This window comes from Eulemur rufifrons, chromosome 16 (assembly GCF_041146395.1).
Source record: "Eulemur rufifrons isolate Redbay chromosome 16, OSU_ERuf_1, whole genome shotgun sequence".
Taxonomy (NCBI): domain Eukaryota; kingdom Metazoa; phylum Chordata; class Mammalia; order Primates; family Lemuridae; genus Eulemur; species Eulemur rufifrons.
The window spans coordinates 92,849,198-92,868,206 of NC_090998.1; the positions used below are offsets into that span (position 1 = coordinate 92,849,198).

The 19,009-nt window shown below is 41.9% G+C and overlaps 1 protein-coding gene across 2 annotated transcripts; it reads left to right on the plus strand.

The window, feature by feature from the left end:
* Positions 1-300: 300 nt before the first annotated feature.
* On the plus strand, positions 301-18,433 carry NUP50 (nucleoporin 50). 2 transcript variants are annotated; one of them, XM_069490257.1, is made up of 8 exons: positions 301-632; positions 4,419-4,497; positions 7,398-7,481; positions 10,537-10,723; positions 11,867-12,532; positions 15,148-15,229; positions 17,000-17,118; positions 18,157-18,433. In XM_069490257.1, exons 2-8 carry the CDS (start codon positions 4,429-4,431, stop codon positions 18,357-18,359), a joined length of 1,410 nt encoding a protein of 469 aa, XP_069346358.1. In that variant the 5' UTR covers positions 301-632; positions 4,419-4,428; the 3' UTR covers positions 18,360-18,433. The 2 variants fall into 2 exon arrangements, with proteins under 2 accessions (XP_069346358.1, XP_069346359.1); XM_069490258.1 differs by lacking the exon at positions 301-632 and adding an exon at positions 3,537-3,621.
* Positions 18,434-19,009: the final 576 nt, after the last annotated feature.

The window sequence follows — 19,009 nt, forward strand, 5'->3', positions numbered from 1 at the left end:
AGCTCCTCAAACACCCCAGCCCCGCCGGCCCCTCAGCAACAACTCGCGCGCGAACCGCACCCACAGCAGCCACCAAGAGAGCAAAGCGCGAAAGCCGCAGCCGCGGGCGCCGGCTTCCAGACGCAGACCAGCTCGCGCGTGCGCACTTAGGCGCATGCGTAGGACGAGTGCACGCCAGCCGGCGCCGGCCTCCAAGGAGCTAGGCGCATGCGCCTCTTGGCGTCCCGGGGCCAGCGGAAGAAGGTGCTGCTGCCGACAGCTTCCGCGCGCTTGCGCAGTAACTGAACGCGGGCGTTTCTTTCCTCCCTTTTTTCTGAATTCGTTTTGCGGGTAGATTCGAGTTATAAAATGGCGGCCTGGGGCGTGCTCAGCGCCGTTGTCCCTGCCGTCTTGGGCTGAGCGCTCGGGTCTCCACCTCGCCGCCGAACACAGAGACGAGCCCCCGGGGGATATGGTGTTTGAGACTCCGGGCTTGCTGAGCATCAAGTCCTTCCAGGCTCTCGGCGCGCCGGAAGCGACCGAGCGCGCGCAGCCGGCCGACCAGCAGCCGCCTCCAACACGAGCACCGCGGCCTCGGCCCCGCTCGCCGCAGCGCTTACGACCCCGCGAGGACTGTGGCGGTCGCCAGGGAGGTGAGAGGCGGCGGCCAGCGCGGGACGGGAAGGGGCCGGGGGCGGGAGCCGGGGTGGAGAGCCCGGGGCCGGGAAGGCTGGGAGTCGGGGTGCGGGGCCAGGTGCAGGACCCTCCGGAGGGGAGCCGGGGGTCGGGAGCGCCGGCCGGGCCCAGGGAGGGAGCACGCGGGCGGCGGGGAAGCGGGTAGGCGGAGGGTGGGGCGGGATGACAGCGGCGACGCAGGCGGGGCTGTTTGTGAAGCCGGGCCCGGAGCCGGCCTCGGTGCTGCGGCGGGCGCGGGGCCCCTGCGGCCTCGGCCGAGGTAGGAGGCCGGGCGGGCGGTGGATGTTCTGGCGCGGTCTTCCCGGTTTACCTCCTGGCGGTTCCTCTCACCCCTTTCCCCCATGGCGGTCCCACCTCTCTCTTCTCCCCGTCCTTTACCGCTTTGGCTTGGCTTCACTTTCTTACTGCGTCCTCGTGCCATTCATTGATCACTCCTTTTCGCGGTTCCGCTTAGAAGCAGTTTGGTAATCTGGGTTTTCTGTGGCGTTTCGGTCTCCGTGGCCGGCCCCGCCTTGTTCTCTTTCGTTTCACTATCAGGTATAGCCACATCCGTTTTCATCTTGGAGTAGGCTGATGTTAGCTAAAGTTCAACTTCAAGGGCAGGGCTGCGCCAGGTGGCAGAGACCACATAACTATTTCAGGCACAAATAATGTCTTTTACAATTACCTAGACTTTGAATTTCCTGTCAAATTGCTTCATGCCTAGGAGTCATGTCAAAACTTGGTGCCTTTTTACCCACAAGTGCAAACGTTTTTTAAACTCATTTTCATAGTAAGTCTAGCTGGCCCTTTAGTTTTTCTAGGTGCCAGGCCTTGTTCTAAGTACTTTACAAAGATTTTTTGTTTTTGTTTTTTCCTCTTCTTGCATAAAAAGAAAATTTATTGTCTCAAGTATCTTATACTTTCGAATAAAATAGGGATTTGGCAAAATATTTTTTAAAGTCTGGCTTATCATTCACATTACTCTTTTTCTATGCTACAACTTTTAAGTTCTGGAGGGAAAATTGTTGGGGGGGGTTGTTTTGTTTTGTTTTGTTTTTTGGTTTGGTTTGGTTTGAGACAGTGTCTCACTAGGTCGCCCCGGGTAGAGTGCCAGGACCTCAGCCTCGCTTACGCCAACCGCAAACTCCTAGGCTAAAGCGATCCTTCTGCCTCGTCCTTCCTGGTAGCTGGGAGTACAGGTGCACACCACCACGCCTGGCTAATTTTTCTAGTTACAGTAGAAATGGGGTCTCACTTTTGCTCGGGCTGGTCTCGAACTCCTGACCTCAAGCGATCCTCCTGCCTCAGCCTCCCAGAGTGTTAGGGTTACAGGCGTGAGCCACCGCGCCCAGCCGAAAATCGTGTTTTATAGCTGTTGCATCTAACAAAACTTGTTTTTTTTTTTTAATTTATATTTATCGAGCCCTTCCTCTGTTACAGGCACTGTTATAAACTAAGCTTTTTGTTTACTTCATTTAATTTTCATAACACTCCCTGTTCCACAGGTGAAGAAACTGAGGCACAGAAATTAAATAACTTGCCCAAGTTCTCACGGCTAGAAGGTGGCAAAACTGGGATGCCAGCATCTTGCAATATTTTCTCAAATACTGTATGCAGTACTCCAGGTCACTGGTTCGACAACAGAACACCAATGATGAACTGGGCAAGTTTGGGGCATTTGGAGTATATCGTACACAAAACAGAGGTCCCTGCCTTTCGATTATATATGGTTTTGATAAATGTTAGGAAATGGAAGCATAATTAATTTAGATTATTTTACTAGGCCAGTTATCTCTTCAGTTGTGAGTGTGAGTTAGATGTTAAAATTTTATTACAGTTTTTGCACATTCAGTTCTACCTTTTTTTTCCCCTCCCCACAGTTAATCTTAAGTGGCAAATATATCCAGTCCATCTTCTCACCTCTTCTACCCTCTGGTGGAGATATTATTTAATGAATATGAAAATTGCTAGGAGAATACACACAGAGACCTTGCCTCTGAGCAGTTTAATAAGAAGTTATATCTATTTCTGTATTTGTTTTTGTTTGTATAACAAAAATTAATAGCAAAACTTGACCAAGGATTTTTGGGGAGGTATTAAAAAGAGTGGCTTTCCAGGCAATGGAAATGTATTTATTAAATCTCATACTTTATATTTTAGAATCTTGGACTTTAAAATCATTTATTCTATAATCAGAAAAAGTACATACTTACAGAAGAAATTTTACAGATTATTAGAATGTATTAAAAGCTGAAAGTCCCTATGTAATTGCCATACAGGGCATCAGATTTTGGAGGACTTTAGAATGCCAAAATAAATAAAAGAGAGCAGTGGGTGATATGTAAGTTTGTGTCTTAATGACCATGAAGTTCTAGAAACCTTACTCTTGTGGGTTGTGGTGTTGAGGGCAAATGAGATGGGGGAAAGACTTATCAGGAAGTAGTCCAGGCATATTTAACAAGCCCTGGCAGGTGCCCAAAGCTGGTTGATAAGTTCCTGGGTGAGACAGGTAGCAGAGGAAATGGAAAGGTGTTTTTTTTTTTTTTTTTATTATCCAGTAGGTGAGTTAGCAGAGAAGGCAGCACAATACAGTGGAGTTCTCAGTTGGTTCTAGTTTTTTTTGTTTATTGTTGTTTCAATAGCAAAGGATATGACATTAGGATCAGAAAACAAATTACAAATTTTAAGGTATGCACACAAGCATCCTGTTTGGATAGGTGCTTAAATCAAGTACAGAGGTAATGCTGTCAGTCCCTCAACTCCTACCCTGTCCCCTAATGCTATGGTATTAGAACAGTTAAGCTGATGGTTTATTTTTGAAGGGTTGTAAGGTCTCAGAATGTTAACACATCCATGTTTAATGGTTTCTTAGCAGTATGCAATCTGGGACAACTAAATGTTCCATCTTGGGAAACATGTATTTGTATCAGCTGTATCCTGAAGAAAAGTACTCACGTTGTGAAGGTATTAATAGTTCCATTGTCTTATTAAAATTCTTACCTAAGGATAAACTTCTTTAATGAATCATCTTTAAGAGACTTTTCAATATTAAAATAGTTTCGCTAGGCTGGGCGTGGTGGCTCACAGCTGTAATCTTACTACTCTAGGAGTCCGAGACAGGAGGATCGCTTGAGGTCAGGAGTTCGAGACCAGCCTAGGCAAGAGTGAGACCCCCGTCTCTACTAAAAATAGAAGTTAGCTGGGTGTGGTGGCGTGCACCTTGTAGTCCCAGCTTCTGGGGAAGCAGAACGATCACTTGAGCCCAGGAGTTTGCAGTTGCTGTGAACTAGGCTGACACCACAGCACTCTAGGCAAGGCAGTAGAGCGAGACTGTCTCAAAAAATAAATAAGTAAAAATAAAAAATAAAATAGTTTTGCTTATGGCAAGACTGGAAGTGTAATTTGCATAGAATAAGTTAGTTAAGGACATTTTGATTGTATATAAGGTACTTAGCATTCTAGATTTTAAAAAACTCAGTTGATATTTCGTTTTAATTTTTCCTAGTGGACTTAGCTTAGTGTTTAGAAAGAGTACTAGTGTTCCTTAGGAGTCGTCAACTGTCTCCTTAAATAATCTTTTATTGGATTTGTAACACTGGAAGCCTAACAACGCCATCGTAAAGTTCTCATTAAAGCAGCTTCTACTGGCATCAGAAACCTTTTTATCTCATTTCGTGCTAAAGGGAACTTTTAAAATTATTAATAGAGTTATATCGTGGTATAGAAAAATAAACTTTTTACTTCTATTTTCTATAACTTAGGTTCAAAGAAATGGCCAAAAGAATTGCTGAGAAGGAATTGACAGATAGGAACTGGGATCAAGAAGATGAAGCTGAAGAGGTAAAAAGTAGTTTCCTTAAGAATAAGTTTCTGCTTCTTCTATTAATACATGTAAATTCATTTTGGAGGTTCCTCGCGAAGATTTGTGATAGAATTAAAAAACATTGTTAAGAACATCCTGAGTGGGAGATATTATGGTTCCGTATAACCCATTAGTGTAGAGGTTTGTTATGTACTTTTGGGTGTGCTTTTCTACTAGCACCTGCTCCTTAAATACTCTCCTTTGTGGAAGCACCTTCCTCCTGAATTTCATATACTTGCCGCATTCTAAATCCATGGATTTGAGTAAGTTATTTTAGTCATGACTAAAAGGTGAGTTAAATTGAGCTAGTCATGAACTTGCCACAGTGGCTGTGCTCAAAGGTGAAAAGTGGTACATCACCATCTCAGTCTGCTGTAATGCCTTACTTGACTGCTTTTTGGAGGCCTGCTTTATTTCCTATTTTTATAATGGCTCTGAGACCCCTAACAATTGCATTAATAGGAACAGAATTTAGATTGGCCTAGTTTCCTTGCCAGCAAAATGCAACAGGTCGTCCCTGAGGAAATGTTATTTTTCTCTTTTAAAGAATAGAACACAACTGTATTTCTAGTGCCTTACCAGCAGTTTGATATTGCCAGACCAGTTAGTTAGCTAAGGAAATCTTTAACCAAATGAGCCTTTCGGGTTAATACCATAGCGCTAAGTTAAAAAAAAAATATGAAGAACCTGCAAAAGTGTTTCCAAGCTCATTCTTAGACTGGTAACTTCCTTCTTTCTGAATCTTTCTAGTACTAATATTTTTTTCCTTTACACATACTTGTACTGTAATATGTTTAGGGAAACCGAAATCACAAATATACTTTTTAACTAAGTCTTTGATTATGGATTTTTTTTTGGCTGTTCAGCACAGTTATATTCTGTGCTATAGTAAGATCTGGACTATCACAGAACAATTTGCTTTGACATTAAAATATTCAGGAATGAAAGAGTTCCTATTTGAATACATTGTAATGAAATGAATGTGGAAGGATTACATTTAATTAATTACATTTAACTAGGGGCAAGTGCAGCCGAATGGTCCTGTTTATGGATGTAGGGATCCCGTTAAGTTTAACATGATCTGAAATAACTATAGATGAGAATTTTTTTTTTTTTTGTTGTTGAGACAGAGTCTCACTCTGTTGCCCAGGCTAGAGTGAGTGCCGTGGCGTCAGCCTAGCTCACAGCAACCTCAGACTCCTGGGCTTAAGTGATCCTACTGCCTCAGCCTCCCGAGTAGCTGGGACTACAGGCATGCGCCACTATGCCCGGCTAATTTTTTCTGTATAGATTTTTAGTTGTCCATATAATTTCTCTCTATTTTTAGTAGAGACGGGGTCTCGCTCTTGCTCAGGCTGGTCTCGAACTCCTGACCTCGAGCGATCCACCCGCCTCGGCCTCCCAGAGTGCTAGGATTACAGGCGTGAGCCACCGCGCCCGGCCTAGATGAGAATTTTTTTGTTTTTGTTTTTTTGAGACAGAATCTCACTCTGTTGCCTGGGCTAGAGTGCCATGGTGTTAGCCTAGCTCACAGCAACCTCAAACTCCTGGGCTCAAACGATCCTCCTGCCTCAGCCTCCCAAGTAGCTGAGACTACAGGGATGTACCACCATGCCCGGCTAATTTTTTCTATTTTAGTAGAGACAGGGTCTCACTCTTGCTCAGGCTGGTCTCAAACTCTTGATCTCAAGTGATCCTCCTGCCTCGGCCTCCCATAGTGCTAGAATTACAGGCGTGTGCCACCACACCCGGCCTGTAGATGAGAGTTTTTGCCCAGGAAATATTTTATTCTGGCCCTACATGGGCCAGAATGAAGGGTTAAAGTAAAGCCAAAGATCTTCTCTTCGGTGAATTTCTGATTGTGGACATAGCACTTTTAGTGGATTGTGGAAAGGTAGTGGTTTTTCAGGGGAGTGACTTAGGGTTTTAGGTGCCTCAGTGGCCTTTTGTACAATAGGCAAGTTGGGCAGGACTCTTCTTAAAAGTAATGTGTGTGTAATAAATACAAAATCTAATTCTGAAAGCCGCAGTAGTAAGACTGAGTTCAGGTACCTGGGTTTCAGAACAGGCTCCACTGTCAGCTATTCGTGATCTTTAAGGTACCTTTCAGCTTTTAGATAATAGCTTTTACTTCATAAAGAAAACTGAGATTTTATTCCATACTTTATTAATATCTTAGAATATATATCAGAAATATTTGAAGAATTGGTCGTGAATATTTTTGCACCAAAGTTTTAATGGTCTTAGTCTTTTCAAAACTTTTTGTTGGCCGGGCGTGGTGGCCCACGCCTGTAATCCTAGCACTCTGGGAGGCTGAAGCAGGAGGATCGCTCAAGGTCAGGAGTTTGAGACTAGCCTGAGCAAGAGCAAGACCCCGTCTCTACTAAAAATAGAGAGAAATTATATGGACAGCTAAAAATATATACTAAAAAAAATTAGCCGGGCATGGTGGCACATGGCTGTAGTCCCAGCTACTCGGGAGGCTGAGGTAGGAGGCTCACTTGAGCCCAGGAGTTTGAGGTTGCTGTGAGCTAGGCTGACGCCACGGCGCTCTAGCCCAGGCAACAGAGTGAGACTCTGTCTCAAAAAAAAAAAAAAAAAAAAATTTTTGTTCATACCTTCCTCTCTCTGGATTGGGCTTTGAAGCCTGGATTTGTAGATTCTAGAAGATTCATGATTTGCCTAACTGGAATTGGAATACACAAAAGAGAGAATAGACGTAAACTTTTTCTTAACATTCCCTCTCTGTAATTCACATTACCGGTATTAACAATATTTTAAAGCCAGATATAGATAAGTTTGTTGTAGCTTTTTTGCTCAGCATTTTATCTCCTTTTGGGCCCTATCTTACTGCTGTTTAATTTGTACACTTCTGCAGGTGGGAACATTCTCAGTGGCCAGTGAGGAAGTCCTGAAGAATAGAGCCATAAAGAAAGCAAAGCGTAGAAATGTTGGATTTGAAGTGAGTGAGCACTCTTTCTTACAGCTTCTGGTATTAAATACTAATTTGATTTCTGAGTTGGCCACCTCTGGGAGCAATCACATCAAAAAATGCTTTTTTAAAATGGCTTACTTCTTAGTGCAGGTCATGGGAGATAGAAAAAAATAATAATGAAGTCTGTACCTTAATAAAGGGAGCTTATCCAGATGAGGAAATAAGATAAATATTAAAAAATTCAAGTTGAGTGACAATATGAAGAGGAAAAACAAATATAGCGATATAAAAGATAGGAGAAGTGGTATCAGATGGAGAAACTTACTCACAATCTTACCTGCTCCCTGGGATCAAGGCCTGGGTGGGGGAGTGCTTTCACCATGCTAGAAGCATTTCATGTGTCAGTTTTCTTTCTAGTGTGACAGTATAGTATATTAAGATGTTTCATTCCTATGCTCAAAAAGATAAAAGATGAGTTGTAACTCTTGAGTGGAAATCATGCAGCCAGTATTTAGGGATCACTCAACATTTAAGAACTCGTCCCCAGTGTGGTCCTCAGCCCTCAGATACATTCCAGACCCATAAAGTGTGATCTTCGTGGCCTAAACGTCTGTAGTCAGGCAGGAGAAGCCACTTTGAACATACTGGGTGGCAGCTTTGGAAGAAACCACTCAACCACACATTCTGCAGTGTTCAATTTTATTTTATTAAGGGTGAAATATATTCTTAACACAGGTTGAGTATACCTAATCTGAAAATCCAAAGTACTCCAAAATCTGAAGCTTTTTGAGTGCTGATATGGCACTCAAAGGAAATGCTCATTGGAGCATTTTGGATTTCAGATTTAAGTTTGAAAATATATAAGGAAGGGAGCAGATAGGTGGGGAATTGGGGAGGCAATCACAGTTAGAAATTTACTACTAGAGTTGCTATAACAAACTCGTTGCTCAGAGCGTCTTATAAATTATGGTATATATTTATAGGAAAACAATTCCAATTACAAAAATAAAATGTATTTACAATTTTCCTAGGAGATATGTACATGTGTGTAATTCAAGGCAGAGATACACAGTCATATAGCAAATTAATTCTCAAGTGGTTCCCTGTAGTCACCTAGACGTTATTTAGAATGTAATGGCTAATGTAATAAATGCACATTCTTTGTTCCATTGCATGCTTTAGAGTGACATTATTTCCTGGAGCTGTAAGAGCTCTTTCATGTAGAACGTCACGTTAACTCGGGGTGCACTGCCAAGAAAGGATATCTGAGAACCAACTCTAGAGATTAGGATTTCTGTTTTTAAATTAATTAATTTATTTATATTTTGCTTAAAGATTTTTACTTATGTTTTAATTAACAAAAATTGTCTGTTTATGGAGTACAGTGTGATGTTTTGAAATCTGTATACATTGTGGCTAAATTGAGCTAATTAACATATGCATTGCCTCACTTTTTTGTGGTGAGAACACTTAAAAATCTCTCAGCAATTCTCAAGTATACAATACGTTGTTATTAACTATAGTTATGTTGTGCAATGGATCTCTTGAACATCATTTTTTTTTTAATTCCAATTTTTTTTCTGGTCTAATTTCATTATCGCCATAAGACTGGTGAGTAGTTGGTGGATATAGAGGTTGAGCTGTTGTTGGATGGCTCTTTCCCTAAGAAGATACATGGGACAAGGGGACGACCTGTGGAGCCGAAATGGGTATCTTATCATTCAACTTTTACTGTCATTTTTCTGAATGTCTTTTTTAGGTTTTTTTGGTGTTTTTTTTTTTTTGTTTATTTTGTTTTGTTGTTTGTCTGTTTTTTGTTTTGTTTTTGTTTTATTTTTGAGACGGAGTCTCACTCTGTTGTCTGGGCTAGAGTGAGTGCCGTGGCATCAGCCTCGCTCACAGCAACCTCAAACTCCTGGGCTCAAGCAATCCTACTGCCTCAGCCTCCCAAGTAGCTGGGACTACAGGCATGCACCACCATGCCCGGCTAATTTTTTTTCTATATATACTTTTAGCTGTCCATATAATTTCTTTCTATTTTTAGTAGAGACAGGGTCTCGCTCTTGCTTAGGCTGGTCTCGAACTCCTGAGCTCAAATGATCCGCCCGCCTCGGCCTCCCAGAGTGCTAGGATTACAGGCGTGAGCCACTGCACCCAGCCCTTTTTTAGTTTTTAACTAGTGGTTCTTGACTTTTGTTATGATTCTAGAGCCAATTTACTGTCAGCAATTTCTAAAATACCTGTAAATAGCATGTGGCTGAAGAGCCACTGGCAGCTTTACAGCTTGTGCATGAATCATTGTTTTAAAATGATAGCTATCAGTTTGGTGTATTTTGGATACTGAATGATGAAAAATCATTTAGAGCATCAGAATCTAAGCTGTGTAAGTGGTCAGTAAACATCTGAAATTTTCTGTAGATGTGATTGAAACTTCTGTGGAAAAAGATACAATAATTTTTAGGCTAACTGGCTCATTTAGGAAATGAAGAAGTTCCAATTTAAGTAATTTTTTGGTGAGGTCATGGTTATAACCCATTTATGTGGAAACTTCAGATTTATGAACTCTCTTGGAAGATCTAGATTTGAGACTTGATCATCTTAAGTTTCTATAGGCTGAAAGCTACAGAAGTTCTTAGGAAATTAGGTAAGTGGGTAAAGTATTTTTAGTTAACCTAACTTGATATTTCTGCAACTTCTTTATGCAAATGGTCTTTGACTGGAGTTTAGTTATTGAGAATGTTTTCAGTTATTCTGAGACTCAGTGGTGGGTACATAAATTTATTACATTAGTCTTTGTTACCTTTTATGTCCTAAATACACATAGTATATTTTTTAAAATACATTTGCCGTAAATTACGACTATCCTTGCTATTTCAGGAAGGCAGTTTTGGGTTGTAGAGCTATTGTCATGAACAATGTCTTTCTATCTCACTTTCTATTTCTGCTTGTGCCAGCAGTTTCTAAAATGCTAATTGCATTCGGAATCTGGGTACTATTTAGCCAAAATGATACTGTCGCTTGCTTGCTTATTTGGTGACAGAAAGTATACTTGCCTAATGTATAATCTTTCTTCATATTTCAGTCTGATAGTGGAGGAGCCTTTAAAGGATTTAAAGGTTTGGTTGTACCTTCTGGAGGAGGAGGGTTTTCTGCATTTGGTAGTAGCACTGGAGGGAAGCCTCTAGAAGGACTGTCAAATGGAAACAGCACAACTGTCACCTCTCCCTTCACCAGTGCAAGAGTGGCAACAGAGACCCAGGCAGCCTTTGGTAAGTAGGTTCCCCTCTCCCAGTCACATCTATTTAAGTATAATCTATGAAAAATAACTTTGCAAAGAGGTTTTTCTTGAACTTACCCTGAGTCCTGGGACTGTGTGAGCAAGAACAGGTAATAATGAAAAGGGTGAACTTGAGGGGGTGTTGGCTGTCCCAGAGTGAGTAGAGCACAGGATTTTGAACTGAAAGAGACCTGGGCTTTGTTCTCAGCTCTGCCAGTTATCAGTTGTGTGACAGCGGTGAAATTTCCTTACCCTCTAAGCCTCAGAATCTTCAACTGTAAAAGAGAATGACCCTCAGAATTGACCTGAAAGTCAAAGGAGAAGAGGAAGCACTGGGTAGACCCTCTGTGAAGGCTTCTCTTCCTGCCCACTCATTCGTTACGCGTGTACCAAGGGCTTTCTGTGTGCCTTACACAAAAATGCCTGCTGGGGACTCAGATGACATTGTCCCTGGTCATGGGCCTTCTAGGCTAGCTTTGTTTTGGCACAGGATGTGTTGATTGCCCGATCCTGGATTGCGGGAGTTAGTCAGAAGCTCTTGGAATTAGCAACAGAGAATAGGATCATGGATTAAAATCTTGGAAATGATCCTGACTGGTTGGATTGCATTTAGCTCATTATTCTGAAAGAGTATATTATTGAATTTTAATTCGGCAGAGTGTTAGCATTTTCTGTTAAGGTTTTAATTATAGTTGTCTCTTGGTATCCTCGGGAACTGGTTCCGGGATCCTTTCCAATGCCCAGTTCCTGCGGTTGGCCCAGCAGAACACCCAGATAGGAGAAGTCAGCATTCTGTATCCCTGGTTCTGTGTCCTACCAACACTGTGTTTTAGATCCACAGCTGATTGAATCCACAGGTGAACCTGCAGTTAGGGAGGGTTGACTGTACTTTGATACTGTTCATCCCAGCAACTTTGGGTATTAAGTCTTATGTTTAACCTAATACTCTGACAGTTCTGTTTGAAATAGTCATCTTTTTGAAGGAAAAGATTATTTCTTGAACACATACTTCTTGAGCTGTCAAAAAATAGGATACAGTAAAAGCAGAAAATAGGAAGACGGTGGTATAAAAATCTAGACAGTTTAATCAAATCAACTTCTATAGATAACTTCTTCAATCTTTAATTTCCTATAGGTTCTATTGCTGCAAATGGCCCTACCACCTTGGTTGATAAAAAGATTTCAAATCCCAAAACTAATGGTGACAGTCAGCAGCCTTCCTGCTCTGGCCTTGCTTCCAGCAAAGCCTATGCCAGTAACACCTATAACAAGCAGTTGGCTGCCTTGAACTGCTCTGTCCGGGACTGGATAGTGAAGCACGTGAATGCAAACCCACTCTGTGACCTGACACCCATCTTTAAAGACTATGAGAAATACTTAGCAAACATTGAACAGCAACACGGAAACAGTGTTGATAATGATTCTCAAAGTGAAACTAACAAGACATCGGTTGAAACACAGTCTCCTTCCCTATTTGGCTCAACAAAATTACAGCAAGAGTCAGCATTTTTGTTCCCCGGCAACAAAACTGAAGATACATCTGAAAAGGAGACTGAGGTTGTGTCTGAAAAGAAAATGGACCCATCACTAGGAGCAACAAGTGCCTCGTTTAATTTTGGCAAGAAAATTGATAGCTCTGTTTTGGGCTCACTAAGCTCTGGCCCCCTGGCTGGATTTTCATTTTCCTCTGGAAACTCCAGTTTATTTGGCAAAGATACTACCCAGAGTAAACCAGTTTCTTCACCATTGTCCACTAAAACACTGGAGAGCCAAGCAGAAGGTGGCGGTAATGAATGCAAAGGTAAATACTGTTGTAGATTTGTGTGAGTTTTGGGTGTAGTGGAGAAAGCTAGACTTGATTTTGGGTGAGTCTTGATTCACGTTGTGACCCCATCATTCCCTCAGTGTGTGATCCAGGGTGAAGCTGATTAGCTTCTTTGAGTCTCAGTTTCCTTATTCTTAAAATGGAATAAGACCTATTTTGTAAGGTTGTTATAAGAATTAAGAATATTAAACATAAAATGAAGACTATAGAAACATCTTACATTTTTTTTTTTTAAAGTATCAAACACATGGCTTTGGTACATTAAAAATAGCAAATTAAAAACATTTTTTGAGATCGGGTGGGGCAGTGGTAGTGGGCCCACGCCTTTAGTCCTAGCACTCTGGGAGGCCTAGGCAGGACGATTGCTTGATGGGTAGAGTTCAAGACCAGCCTGGGCAAGATAGGAAGACCCCATCTCTTAAAAAAAAAAAAAAAAAAAAAAAAAGTTAGCTGGGCATGGTGGCACATGCCTATAGTCCCAGCTACTCAGGAGGCTGAGGCAGGAGGGTCACTTGAGTCCAAGAGTTCGAGACTGCAGTGAGCTATGATGACACCACTGCACTCCAGCCTGGGTGACAGTGAGACTCTGTCTAAAAAATAATAATAAAAATTTTTTTGAAAATTGTGTTTTAGGAATGTCCGCTGAATTGATTTATATTTAGGGGATTTGGTTATGAATAAAGTCATGTGGCCAAACAATATTTGACTATAAATTTAAAAGACTTCATAGCATAAGGAACAATGTTTCTTTCCCCTATGGGTCTGATGTACCACCTTTCCAGGAGGACAGCAGTGGTGTCTTGAGTGACATGTCAGTGCCCCAGGCCAGGCAAAACATCTGGGCCTCAGTCCCAGCCCCCCACTGCCTTTTTTCTTGGCACTAGGAAGTGGGGTAAAGTCATAATGCCTCTTCACCACGTGGCGGTGTGAGCAAATGATGTCTGTAAGGACACCTACTTATAAGCAGTTCAAAGTGCACTGCTCAAGAAGAATTACCATATTGATCCTCAGGAAAGAAAACTGCAGTTTGTCAATTGGCCGCTGAAATATTCTGTTTTTCTACCTGGAGCTAGACTTCCCTTACTGCTCTGTCTGGGCCCGCCTTCAAGTCTGTCCTCAGCCTGGGGCCCTCAGGGGCAAAGGGTAGGATAAGAGTATCCCCTTTTATTTCTTTTCTGCCCCCCCTAGATTAGACAAATGGAGTCTTTCATGATCCTAAGGCTGTCACAGGACACAGTGACATTGCGTTTCAGTTGAGCCCCAATGGATGCAGGATATGCCTCTCAATAAACACCTATTATTTATCTCAAGGTTACCACATTTCATGTATCAGAAAGACTTGGGAGCTTGTTAAAATAACCAATGTCTGGGGCCCACCCTGGAGAGCCTAACTCAGGAATCCTGGGAGCTTCATTTTTTAAAAACTCCTGAGGACATTCTAGGGCACATTGGCCTGAATAGGGTACCATCTTACAATTTAAATGTGACCTAATTGATTGAACACCAGAATTGTTTTTGTTATCATAAGTGCTTTTCAGTGAGTTTTATGTTGCTTTCTCTATAAGAGGATCCCTTATATTTGCATTTATTTTTTTATTTTATTTATTTATTTATTTTTTTGTGACAGAGTCTCGCTTTGTTGCCTGGGCTAGAGTGAGTGCCGTGGCATCAGCTTAGCTCACAGCAACCTCAAACTCCTTGGCTCAAGCAATCCTCCTGCCTCAGCCTCCCGAGTAGCTGGGACTACAGGCATGCGCCACCATGCCCGGCTAATTTTTTTCTATATATATTTTAGTTGGCCAGATAATTTCTTTCTATTTTTAGTAGAGACAGGGTCTCGCTCTTGCTCAGGCTGGTCTCAAACTCCTGACCTTGAGCGATCCTCCTGCCTCAGCCTCCCAGAGTGCTAGGATTACAGGCGTGAGCCACCGCGCCGCCCCCCCACCCCGGCCTATATTTGCATTTAAATAGTGTCCTAGATCTCCCCGTAGTGTTTGGGCACTGCAGAGGGGGAGGGTCGGTGGGGTACCTTTGGTTTCAGAGTGGTTGAGCCATGTGGCAATTCATAACAAAGCTTAAGTTATTTACACGTGACTTTGGGATGATTTCTCTAACAGCTTGCCTTGTAAAAAACATTTATTTTTTCCCATCTTTGGGCATTGCTGATACCGGTTATTCCTTGAGATGTTGTGGATATGGTCACAGGAACATTTGGGGATAAAGGTATTAGAAGCCCTTCTGAGGTTTAATTTTCCAGTAGGTAATCTGAATATAAATAATTGAGTGTTGAATGATTATTTTTCTGTAAATGTCATAAGCGAGGATAATTTTTCATTCTAAGGCTTTCTATAAATTGGAAGTTATTTTAGAATTGAGAAATAAGTTCCCATCAAAAATTTATTTTTCACAAAATAATTAAAATCCAGCAGGTATTCCTCTCCACTTACCAAAATCAGGTATGCATTTTCAGTCTCTGTATCCACTTACGTGGAATGTTGAAGTTGAGGTTTAGGATGGTAGGTAACAAACTTCGATCACTTTTTCAAGCTCTTGATTTGAGTCTTACTGAGTTGGTGTCATTTTTGTACAAGGTGGAGATGATGAAGAGAATGAGGAACCACCCAAAGTAGAAGTTACTGAAGTAAAAGAAGAAGATGCTTTTTACTCCAAAAAGTAAGTAATAATCCCTGAAATGGATGCTTCTGGCCTGGAGACTGTGGGGTTAACATTGTCCTCATGGAACTTTACTTGAGCATCCAGTCCTGGGGTCAAGCTGTGCCTGCTCTGAAATGGAACAGGAAGAAGTCTTGGCCTGCTTATTTAAAACCCAATTCTAGAAATTCCTGCTGGGTATATCTTAGTCTTTTCTGTGATTTTAGCTTTTTTAAAGTGCTTTAGAGACAGGCTTTTCTGTGATTTTTCTGACCTCATCTTACAGTTCTCTTCCTTTCTTTTTCTCCCTCCTTCTCTTCCCTCATCCTTCCCTCACAAAGAAAAGCTCTTAGTTGCTGATTTCAGGTTTTGTTTTACTTCTCTTAATCTGGGAGCATCTCTGATCCCTTCCTGGAGACCTGGTTGGCCTTTCTAGATTTTCTCACAACCAAGAAGTTATACATAGTAACCATCCCTTCCTGCTAAGGATGTATAAAAATGAGAGCTTTTGTTTTGGCTTTTGTTCTGTATTGGTTTTTAAATGAGAACTGCTGCTTTCAGAAGAAAAGGCAAAGGAAAACTTGAATTATCTTCGTCTCTATTAAAGGAGATTACATTTTACAAAGATATTTAGTGAAAAACATCTGTGCCATTTCAGAAGCTTTCAAGATTTTTTTAATATAAAAATTTCATTCAGAATAATGAGTCAGCAGTTTTGAATATAACAAGTTACTACATCCTGTGGTATTCCCAGGTGCTATTTTATTTTTTGAGAACTTTTCAAAGAGGCCAACAGGCCGGGCGCGGTGGCTCATGCCTGTAATCCTAGCACTCTGCGAGGCTGAGGTGGGAGGATCACTTGAGCTCAGGAGTTTGAGACCAGCCTGAGCAAGAGCGAGACCCTGTCTCTACTAAAAATAAAAAATGAGCCAGGCATGATGGTACATGCCTGTAGTCCCAGCTACTTGGGAGACTGAGGCAGGAGATCACTTGAGCCCAGGAGTTTGAGGTTGCTGTGAGCTAGGCTGATGCCACCGCACTCTAGCCCAGGTGACCGAGACTCCATCTCAGAAAAATAAATAAATAAAAGAGGCCAACAATTCCTTTTGCTTGTTTTTAAATTGAATGACTTAGGTGATATAAAGGAGTGACTCTGACTTGATGAGTTTTTTTCTAGTTAGAATAAATCAGATGGGCAGACAGTGGTTTTGCATTATTAATAACCTAAGATTGTATGGCATGGAGGCTGGGAAGATATTTAATTACTTTAGCTTTAGTTAGGCCCTGCCTAAGAATGTTTTCCAAATTTATTTCAACATCTTGGGCAATCAAAAATTGAAGGAGCCTTTAGGAGAATTTTTAAAATAAGAAATAGGGAAAACATTGAGGTGGGGGAGGTGCGGGACAGTGTTTACCCTGTATTTGTTCTATCCGTAGAGGACCAGGTCGGCTCCTTAAGCTCAGGGCACAGGAGCAGAGCAGGGAAGGAGAGATTTTCAGCTGTCATTTTTGACTCAAGAATACACTGTTTCAGAAAGCGTTATAAAAAGTTTCATAGAGCCAACGGTTTAATTTGAAAAAATGGGAAGGGATTCTAGAATGTCTAAGCAGATTTTCTTATTCTTGTTTTTGCCCAGACCCAGTCAATTTGGATCAATAAAAGATTTGTCCTGAAGCTTCCTGTGTTCTCATTTAATGCAAATTTTCTACACAAGTATGAGAGTAGTTAGGAAACTGTGTGACTTGCTTTGTCATTGAATGCCTCATCATCCCTATTATTTTTTGCCATAGGTGTAAACTATTTTACAAGAAAGACAATGAATTTAAAGAGAAAGGTGTGGGTACTCTGCATTTGAAACCTACAGCAAACCAGAAGACACAGCTTTTGGTACGGGCAGACACCAATTTAGGTGGGTACCCTGTTTTCAAGTGGCACAAAGTGATCATAAAGGCTTTGTATACGATGTGATTATCTTGCTGACTCAGGCATTGAGATTTTCAAGTTTATTAATGTGTATTTTGGAATGGAACCGAGATCATTCAGGCCAGATTCATCTTATATTTACTGATTATAGATTTAGTTTCGAGTACCAGGAATAATTTGTAAGAAAATGTAGATGTGTTAAAAGCTATAACAAAATCTTTTTCATTTTCTTTTGTAATAAAAATGTGACCAAGAAGCGATAGATTAATTGGATGGTTTAACAAATGCCCAAGGGGAATTAACCATTTAAAGGAATCTTTTTTTATTTTTTATTGGCCAAATTTAGCAGTGGGGGATTGTATACCAACTTTGGTGACACTAATGTGAGTAAGTTCTCATAACTCACCACCATCAGACCAGCCTAAAGGAATCCTTTTTTGTATAGCAAGTAATCACTAAGGTGTTGCTGCCCAGCCCCGACCCCACGCCCCGTTTTGCCCTTAAGACAGTCCAGTGAAAGGAGACTAGTGGCCGGAGGGTGAGGACGGGCAGGCCTAAGGTGACGTGGTCAGTAGTGGTGGACTGCAGCAGGCTGGGTTGCAGAAGGAAGCTGCTGGGAGATGTTTTTTTTCCCCGTGGGCTTGACTGGTTTGTAATACTATCACAGTAAAGTTACTTTCCCAGTGAGCCATGCTTGCCTCTGTGACAGAGGTTCGGTGTTCGTGTGGTTGCGCCAATGTGTTCTCTCCTCCGTGCAAGAACATACAGTGGTCAGAGGGCTGGCGGTTCTGAGGGGGCCGTGTGAGGGCAAGAAGGGCAGAGGTCTCACAGTCCTCCATCAGGGACACTGCTGGCGTCTGTTGGGGAACAGTGCCTGATTTTGTGATATTCCTGGTGGCTCCCAATTTTAGATCCATTAAGCGTAAGTTGCTTCAATATTTAGTGTTTAGCGTAGTGTAGACTCCTTTCACGGAGCTAGAGTTCATATAACTTTGATGTATTTTTTTCCTTTGTTTAAATGCAGGCAACATATTGCTGAATGTTCTGATTCCACCCAATATGCCATGTACCCGAACAGGGAAAAATAACGTCCTTATTGTCTGTGTTCCAAACCCACCTGTTGATGAGAAGAATGCCACTACCCCAGTTACCATGTTAATTCGGGTAAAAACTAGCGAGGATGCAGATGAGTTGCACAAAATTTTACTGGAGAAAAAAGATGCCTGAACACGTGACGTCAGCTGAGGAATTGTTGCCAAGTTGCTGCTCCCCCGCCGCCCCTTAAACTCAGTCAGTTTTTCTTGTCTTCTTTGACATTCTAAGAACTTATAGATAACTTAAAACTTTTGTGAGGAAGAATATGGCCAATAAAACCTTTAAATATTAAGTGTCAAGAAACTGTATTCTCCCTTCTTAAGAACTGTCTAATGTGTAAAATACATTTCAATGAAATTTTTGGAAGGCTTTTTAAATGTTCATTTGTTTATTAAACTAACCATAAGTGATTTCTTAAAGGACTGAAATCAGGGTATCGATTAGCTTTCCCAAAGGCTCTTCCGACCCAGGGGTGTTCCAGTGTGTTGCCGCCGCGGGCGACGCGTTCCGCTGGCCACGTTCAAGCCCTGTCCAGAAAGACACTGGCCTGGATGGGTCTTGCCCTCCTGTGGGCTTGACTGATTGCGAGACGAGCACTCAACCAAACGAACCTGCTGCCGTGCTGTGACAGAGATGTGTGTGTGTGGCTTTGTTAGGGTTTATGTTTAAGCTGAAATACGAGTAGGAGATGTTCACAGTCAGCAATCGAGTCACGAGTCTGTTGTTCCAGACGTTGGCCTTTCCCCCTGTGGGCTGCTTTTACTGTAATTCAGGACCTGCTT